This window comes from Phalaenopsis equestris, unplaced genomic scaffold, assembly GCF_001263595.1.
Source record: "Phalaenopsis equestris unplaced genomic scaffold, ASM126359v1 Scaffold000202, whole genome shotgun sequence".
Lineage (NCBI taxonomy): Eukaryota > Viridiplantae > Streptophyta > Magnoliopsida > Asparagales > Orchidaceae > Phalaenopsis > Phalaenopsis equestris.
In genome coordinates, this window is record NW_018164644.1 from 3,944,115 (window position 1) to 3,953,417 (window position 9,303).

A 9,303-nucleotide genomic window follows, 5' to 3' on the forward strand; every position below is an offset into this window, starting at 1 on the left:
TGCAATGCTATATGGCGCTGAATGTTGGCCTTTAAAAGAGAAGCATAATAATAAGTTAAGTGTTGCCGAGATGAGAATGATTAGGTGGATGAGTGGCTTTAAACTTAGAGACAAAATGTGAAATGAATATATCTGTGATAGTGTTGGTGTAGCTCTTGTGACGGATAAAATTAGATAAAGTCGACTTAGATGGTTTGGTCACATTAAACGTCGACCATCTGATGATCCGATTAGGAGAGTAGATGTTTTAGATTTGACTTGTGTTAAGAAAAGCAGAGATAGACCTAGGAAGACTTGGGCTTCTTTTATTAAAAATGATCTTAATTTACTAGAACTAAATTAAAATTATTTATTAAATAGGACGCAATGGAGAAAAAGGATTCATATAGCCGACCCCACGTAGTGGGATTAATGCTTTGTTGTTGTTGTTGTATAAATCTAAATCCACCTTTTTAGTCTAAGGTTAGCAAGCCCTTGAGAGAAGGAATATAATCCAAAGTAACCTTAGTTCAATGAAATCTAGAAGAAACTTCAATCAGTGATACTTGCCAGAAATGCAATGCTCACAGAACCCCAAAACTCCAGAAATCTACCTTCATGACAAGCATTTCATGCTCAATTTCAATAAACCTTGCTCTAACATATGCCCAATCCTCATGCGACAAAATTTAACCAAATCATTTGGAGAAGAAATTGGTATAGACATTATACAACACTAAAGAAAGAAGAGATTATTTTATTTGCTCTCATTAAAACCATTACAGATAACATCGATGAAAACATGTAAAACTCAACCTTCAATCTTAATCTGCGGCAATTAGAGTTCAAATGACCCAAAGGCAAGATTTTCCTTCAAAATTGTTCAATGTTCGATCTCTCCCAAAACACTTATAGCTCCATCATGTTTTGATCTAAATTGTCCAAATCCCTACAATCTTTTAGGTCATTTCATTGCTCACAGGGGCATTTTCACAATCACAAATGTATCTGAAAAAAACCAATCCATTGGAGAGGAAATGTCAAAGGAAAATCTAAATTTGAGAATATAATTTTGAAAAAAAATAAATGAAACTATCAAAACTATTTAAGGCCCACCTATTTGCTCCTATACATTTAATGCCACTCCAAAACTAGATTTGTCTCTTTGATCACCATTTCTTAGAGCTTTCCATACAATAGTTGGCAATCAAATTTACAGCGTATAGGTTTCTTGGAATGATGGCATATGCATCTACTTTTGGACTTCGATTTTTCACTCTCTCATTCTTCCTTGCTTTCTCTAAGATCTTTTATGTCCTCACAAAAACCCAATAATTTGATTTTCACCTTACACTATCTTTCTTAGCTCAATTGATAGAAGAGTACACATCACATATGCTATGGAATTGGTGATGACAATTTACTCAAAAGTGAATGATAGAGAGCATAGAAAGATCAAAGCCTTATCTTTCTTTAATCTTCACTTCCAGTCTGATAGATAAAAAAATAGCTTATAAAAAAAATAAAAAAGCTCTTGCAGTTATATATCCATTTCCAAACAAAGAACAACCCTTACTTTATATAAACACGATTAGTAAGTGACTTCATCATGTAGAAGGATCCAAACTTCTCCTGCAATTTTCATTAACACCATGATCAATCATATTTTGAAGGTCCACATCTCCCAAACAAATCATGGACACTAGGGGTGTCAAAATTTGACCTGATAATCAAACTCAGCTCCAAAAATTGAAGTTCAGGTTGACCCGTATAAGTTTTAGGTCCGGTTCGGATTAGGAATCCTAATCCTTTTAATTTTTCAGGTTGGGTTCAGGTTGACATGCAAACTTGAAAATTACTTAAAATTGACCTGTCAACCAAAAATTGGCCCAACATTGATTCAAAATTTACCCAAATTTCACTTGAATAGCTGTTATGCTTTATGGTGAACAGCTATATGGGTCGAACTCGGGGCAGTGGTTAAAGATGAGTCAAATTTCGGTTGGACATCGTGACCCGTTTAATATTTGGGTCGGGTTCAAGTTTAAGTCAAGCATTTTCGGCTCAAATCCAAACCCAATCTGTGAATCCCATTTAATCCCCCAAATGATTACACTAAATACTTTTTCATTTATCTACAAGTTTCCCTTATTTGTACCCATTACAAAATTCTTCTCGTTCAATACTCTAAACAAAACATTTTCGTATAAAGACACTCTCATCTTCATCTTCTAGATGTTAAAACAGTTATTCCCATTAAAGTCTTTGAAAAGGCAAAGCTCATAATGATTATGTTGGCATAAGTAAAAAAAAGCTCTTGTAATTAAATATCATTTTTTATACAAAGCATAAACTATTACTTCATATAAAGACGACGGGTAAGTGACTTCATCACGAGGAGAGATCCCAATTTCATCCAACACTTCTGTGAAACACTCCCATATATCACATTTCAAAGGATCCCATTATGATCCAACTAATAACTTTATATCCAACTCCAATTTTTCCTCATTTGTACCCATTAAAAAATTCTTGTATAAAGACGCTCTCATCTTCATCTTCAAGATGTTAAAACTCTAATTACAATTAAAGTCTTTGATGATTCAAAGCTCATATTTGATGATTGTAAATTTTATAAGTAACAACAACAATAAGCCTTTATCCCATTAAGCGGGTCGGCCACATGAGTCCTTTTTTTTCCATTTTCATGTTGAGTGTCACATTTTCATTTAATTCTAACAGATTAAGATCACTTTTTATACAATATGCCAAAATCTTTTTAAATCTACCTCTGTATTTCTTAACATAAGTCAAATCTAAAACATCAAATCTTCTAACTGGATCATCAGATGGTCGACGTTTAATGTGACCAAATCATCTAAGACGACTTCTCTAATCTTGTCTGCCACTGGAGCTACAACAACCCTATCACAGATATATTCATTTTGCATTTTGTCTCTAAGTGTCAAGCCACTCATTCACCTAAGCATTCTCATCTCAGAACACTTAATTTTGCTTTAAAAGCAAACATTCTATGCCATAGAGCATTGCAGGTCTTACCACTAACAACAACAATAACAACAAAGCCTTAATCCCACTACGTTTGGTCGGCTACATGAATCCTTGTTCTCCATTGCGTCCTATTAAGTGTCATATTTTCATTTAGTTCTAACAAATCAAGATCATTTTTTATACAATGGGCCCACGTCTTCCTAGGTCTACCACTTCCTTTCTTAACATAAGTCAAATCTAAAACATCTATTCCCCTAATCAGACCATCAGATGGTCGACGTTTAATGTGACCAAACCATCTAAGACGACTCTCTCTAATTTTATCCGTCACAGTAGCAACACCAACCCTATCACGAATATATTCATTTCTCATTTTGTCTCTAAGTATAAAGCCACTCATCCAGCCACTCATCCACGCCACTCATCCACCTAATCATTCTCATCTCGACAACACTTAACTTAGTATTATGCTTATCTTTTAAAGGCAAAGATTCAGCTCCACAAAACATTGTAGGTCTCACCAACATCTTATAAAATTCACCTTTCAGTCTAAACGATACTTTTCTAACACAAAAAAGGCCCGAAGCATTTCTCGACTTCAACCAACCAACTTGAATTCTACTATTAACATCCCCATCTATATCACCATCGCTTTGAACAATAGACCCTAGATATTTAAACCGTTCACACCTTTTAATAATTTGATCACCCAAAGATACACTTATGTCACTAGAGCTACTACTGTTAAAATTACATTCCATGTATTCAGTTTTAGTTCTACTCAAATGAAGGCCTTTAGACTCCAATGTAGACCTCCATAATTCAAGTTTTTCCTGAGCTTTTTCTCTCGTCTAATCCACGATAAGGATATCATCAACAAAAAACATACACCAAGGTACATCCTCCTGTAATGTCCAGTAAGACCATCAATAACTAAAGCAGGTCTTACCACCATCTTATAAAATTTTCTTCTTTAAGTCTAAGAGATATTTTTCTATCACACAATAGGACTAATGCATTCCTCCACTTCAACCAACCAGCTTGAATACTACTAATGACATCCCCATATATCATCATCACTTTGAACAATGGACCTAAGATATTAAAAAAGTTCACACCTTTTAATGGTTTGATAAACCATAATTACAAATTAGCCACTAGATCTACAAGTAAATTACATTCCGTGTAATCAGTTTTAGATCTACTCAAACAAAGACATTTATATTCCAATACAGACCTCCATAATTCAAGTTTTTTCTGAACTCTTTCTCTAGTGTAATCCACAAGTTGGATATCATCAGCGAGAAGCATACACCAAGTTACATCCTCCTGTAAATGTCCAGTAAGAGCATCCATGACTAAAGCAAAAAGATACAGACTTAAAGCTGATCCCTGATGTAATCTAACTGAAATAGAAAAATACTTGTTCAATCCTCCTGTTCAAACACAAGTAACAACTCTAGCATTGTTACTTTAATGACTTGAATATAAGTCATGTCAACACATTTCTTCTCTAGAACTCTCCAAAAGATTTCTCTTGGAATTCTCTTGGAACCTTATCCCTTTAAATTTTCCGAGCAACAATATGAACGTTTTGGGACATGGGCATAAAGTATCCAAAATCCTTCACAAGGGTTGCAATGAGGAAGCTAGTCCATCATCACCTATAATATGACCACTTTTGCACTATAAATCTTAAATTGAATTATTTTGATACAAGTGTAACTGGAAAAGAAAAAAAATCATTACGCCATACAAAAGGTAGATGCTAATACTTTCCAAACTACGTTTTCTCGTAAAAAACTTTCGCCAGAATGTTGTCAATAAGATATGCACAAGAACATAATTATCTGAAGCATAAATTAGCCCAATTATACAGCCATGATCTCTTATCCAATCCAAGGCATACCTCTTTGACAATTTTAAAAATGTATCACTTCAACAACCCCTCTTCTACCTCCTTCCACATATCAACACCTTTTGGAAATTTCTCCTTCACCTTCTCAATAAGATCCTTCGCCTCATCCACTTTGGAGCTACTTGCAAGCCCATTCACCAGCATCTTCATGCTAGCAAAGCATGGCACCCAGTTTCTCACCATTGTGTCCTTGCAGACACCCAAAGCAGCCCCAAAGTCCCCTCCTTTACACAAGTGGTTCATCAAAGCGAAGTAAACCCAACTCTCTGCAACACAGCCATTGCTACGCATAGACTTGTATAATCTGCTGGCTTCCTCTAAATTGCCTTCCTTGCAAAATCCGACAATCAAATGGCTGTAAGTAACCCAACTAGGCTTCACCTTCTTCTTCACCATCTCCCCAAACAACTCTTTTGCCTGTGCTGACTTTCCAAGTTTGGTCAACCCAAGTATCCTCACATTATACGTGGAAAGCCCCGGATTGCAATCATGCCTCTTCATAAGCTCTAGCACTTTCTCCACGTCGTCAAACCTCTGCTCCTTATAAAACCCCTCAAGTGCGTTGCAGAAAGTGGTCATATTAGGCTTAATTTTTCTCTTCAGCATTTCATCAAACACCGAATAGAATGATCTTGTTGTCCCCGACTCCGCAAATGATTTAATCACGGTGTTGTAGGTCTCAAGATCAGGAGTCACCCCGTAGATTGTGGGGTATTCTCGAAAGATCTTGGCAAGCTCGGAGTGGTTATTGGATATAATGCAGGCGAACAGAAGGGCGTTGAGGGAGCGAGGCGACGGTAAGGAACGAAAGGCACGCAGGGCGTCGTCGAGCATGCCGGCATGGCCGAAGAGGACGATGGCATGGGAGAGGAAGCGAGGGTTGGGGTTTTTAGAAGAAAGTAAGAGGTCATCGATAAGGGTGCGGATTGAAGAGAAGGATTGGGAAGATGAGAGCTTGGAGATGGCAGAGGAGAAGGCGTTGCGGTCAAGGTGTGAGGTGGGTGTTAGAGCTGCGGCGCGGCAGATGTCAACGATGCGGGACGGTTCGTTCTCTGATCTGAGAAGATAAAGGGCAGCGCGGGATTTCTGCTTGGCGGTGAGCAGAGCAGAGGGGTCGGATGGGCTAAGGATAGCGGAGGGGGATGCCGCGGAGAGGTGCCGGACGAGGAGGCGGGAGTGGAGATGTTGGTGGCGGAGCTTTGCGCAGAGGGCCATAGAAAAGCTAGGGTTTTGAGGAGGATGTGGGCAAGAGGTGAGAGAAGTTTGCCAAGGTTTAGCATGGAGAAGCTTAATATTATTTTAACTGGGGGTATAAGTGAGTCAGTCAGCCTGCTCGTGACTTGGCTCAAGATCGACTTAATAAGTGACTCATGCTCAATGAACTAACAAATCAAGCTCAAGCCAATCACGAGAATTGACTCATTTAAAAAAATATTAATATAAAACATGCTTAAAATATATAAAATTTCATTATTCTTTCTTTAAGATATTAAAAACGTTAAAATATATATTTTGTTTCATACATTAGGTGTTTTCTTATTATTTATCTCTTAATTTATTATAAAATTAGCTTAAATTAATATCATTTTCTCTTTCTTATATTATATAAACCACTCGCGAGCCAACTCGAACTCGTAAATTTAAGCTCGAGCTCGAGCAAACTTGATAAAATTAACCAAGTTCAAGCTCAAATTGAAGGTGGCTCAAACTCGACTCAACTTATTTATACCCCTAAATTTTAACAAAGGGACGAGTTCATTAGATTATCTGAACTTTAAATGTCATGGAAGACTTCGTTACATAGCACTCAACTCTTTTCTATTTACATATCTAATACCTGAACTTTAAATTTTTTCATACACGTCACCTTCACTGTGCATAAAAATGTATATTCCACCTTTTAAAAATTAAAATAGAGATATTTTTGATGTGATATAAAATATTTTAATGATATAAATGTATTCATAAGGTTTTAGATATGTACATGCATAAGGATTGGGTGCTATGTATTCTTTTTGGCATTCTTTTAGGAATTCATTGGTTGAAAGTAGAATGAAAATATACATTGTATTGAATATTTTGAGGACATGCCCTCTAAAACATCATAATTGGTCAAATATCATTATTAGTTGTTTTCTTAAAAAAATATGTATATTTTAAAATTATTTTGGAATAACTTATTTCTCTTTTATTCATGGTTTGCTACTTGAAGACCAACTTTAACAAAATGCAAATTTTTAAATGAAACTTTGAATAAAACTTAGATTAAAATTTGAGTAAGTTTCTAATTAATTCAAAGAATGTTCCAACATTATTTGAATATGTTTCAAATAAGGCTCTAGCGTGTTATCAATTTATTCGAGTAAAGTTTAAGATTAAGACATAATTTGAACAAATTCAAATAAGATTCAAATAAACTAGCATACATAGTGATATGACTTTAATACAATATAATGGAATCAAATAACTATAATACGATATATTATAATTTAATACATTGCAGTGCAATACATGAAACCCCTTTAAATAGAATGAAGCTGAACTCTTAAATATTGAGACACATTTTAGTGTAACGTTTTGACTTTTATCAGAAACTTCGAAGTTAAGACTGCTCGTGCAAGAGCACTGCTAAGATTGGCGGCCTCCTGAGAAGTTACAGCGATGGAGCAAAATCATTAGATCTTCAGGCCGAAGAGAATAATATCTTAATGATTGAGAGTTTGAACGGTTGCAAATGGTATGAGAGCATAGGTGTTTAGATATTAGAATTTTTATAAATCATATAAATTCAAATTTACATTACAATTAGGACATTTGCATATCTACATAGCACTTACATATTTATATATCTAACACCTAACTTTTTATATTTACATATATAATACTCAAATATTTAATATAACATAAAAATATTAGGAAGGTTTACATACATGCCTCTCAAATCTTATGCATTTATATATCAACGCCAAAATTTTAATTTTAACCTGCATGGCACCTTCTCCATGCATTCTATGCAAAAAAAGTTGCATGACACTATTTGTAAGTCAAAATGGTGATATTCTTGATGGTATAAATGTAAACTATTTAAGCTTATGTGTTAGGTATGTAAATACATAACAATTGAGTGGTATGTATGTAAATGTTACAAGTAAGGGTTTGTTTGAGACAACTTTTTTGTATGTTTTATTTTTAAAACTGTTATCAGATTTTTGTTTGTGGAACTAATTTTTTGTTAGTTTTCAAGAAATTTCTCTGATAGAAAACAAATTTTTCCGACTTAAATTGTCAGCATGATAGTTGTCAGAAAGTTGATGTATGATTTTTTTTAAAATAAAATAAAATTGTAATAGTCATCACAGCTTTCTGAACAACAGTCTCTTTTACAATAGATTCGTAGTTGCTTCTTCAAACAACCGAAGCTGTCCCAAACACACCGTAAGTTTTATGTTAAATAAGATTTATTAAATCCAATAAATCCATATTTATCAAATTCATAATCCCACAGAAAAAGTTGTAATTAATGACGAAATAAAGTCGTACATCAAAATGATGGAAAGGGGAGGAAGTCAATGAAACACGAGAAAATTGAACTTAAAGAGTATTGATTTTTTTTTTAATATTTGGTCGTATTTTAGGTAAACTTATGATTAAATGTGATAAATAGGGTCCTACCAAACATCCACTTGGAATATATCTTTACATTTTAGGGCTCTCTAGTAAAGGATTTAGAGCGGAATTTAACCTTGATGTAGTCTAAATATTGCATTTTGGATAAAATAAAGCGTTGATAATTCTAGATTTCACTGATTTCGACTTTAAATCCTGGATTTACTAAATCTCGTGAATTAGTAGATTTATGGGTGTTAGGTATGACTCATAATACCAAAATTTGGAGTCTTTTGGAATAAAGAGATGTCTTTTAGAATTGAAGATCTGTGTCTCTTGGAATTTAGTGGGTTGGGAGCAACGAGGGCGCAGCGGAAGCGTGGTGGCCCAACCCACATTGGTGCATAAGAAACTCCATGATATATTTCTCCTGAGGGGCAAGATATTCGCCAAAGTGGAGATTTGTTAGATATGACTCATATTCCATAAATGGGACAGATGCTGAAGCGGAGCGGTGTTAGCGTTGGAGCCCGGTTCTGACCGCTTTGCTCTTTCGATCGCAAATATCGCAATCCCATCTCTGCCTCCTCCAGCACGCCCGAAGTTGTATGATCGCGAAAGGTCGCGCCGCTCTGTCGCGATGCTGATTCGATTTGCGGTTTCCCTAACCGTTCTCGCCTTCCTCTTTCGTGAAGCGAAGCATCCCTTCGCTCACTTCTCTTCGTGATAAAAAGAGCGGCTCTCCTTCAAATTTTGAAGTTATTGAGCAGTCACGATAGCCACTTTTT

The 9,303-nt window shown here is 35.4% G+C and overlaps 1 protein-coding gene across 1 annotated transcript; it reads right to left on the reverse strand.

Moving 5' to 3' along the window:
- Positions 1 to 4,713: 4,713 nt before the first annotated feature.
- On the reverse strand, positions 4,714 to 6,197 carry LOC110022684 (pentatricopeptide repeat-containing protein At1g61870, mitochondrial). The gene has a single exon (XM_020721758.1). The coding sequence runs from the start codon at positions 6,122 to 6,124 to the stop codon at positions 4,925 to 4,927; it is 1,200 nt and encodes a 399-aa protein (XP_020577417.1). The 5' UTR covers positions 6,125 to 6,197; the 3' UTR covers positions 4,714 to 4,924.
- Between the last annotated feature and the right edge of the window lie 3,106 nt (positions 6,198 to 9,303).

Excerpts from the sequence above, each read along its gene's own strand:
- LOC110022684 (XM_020721758.1), bottom strand. The coding sequence starts at position 6,124 with ATGGCCCTCTGCGCAAAGCTCCGCCACCAACATCTCCACTCCCGCCTC.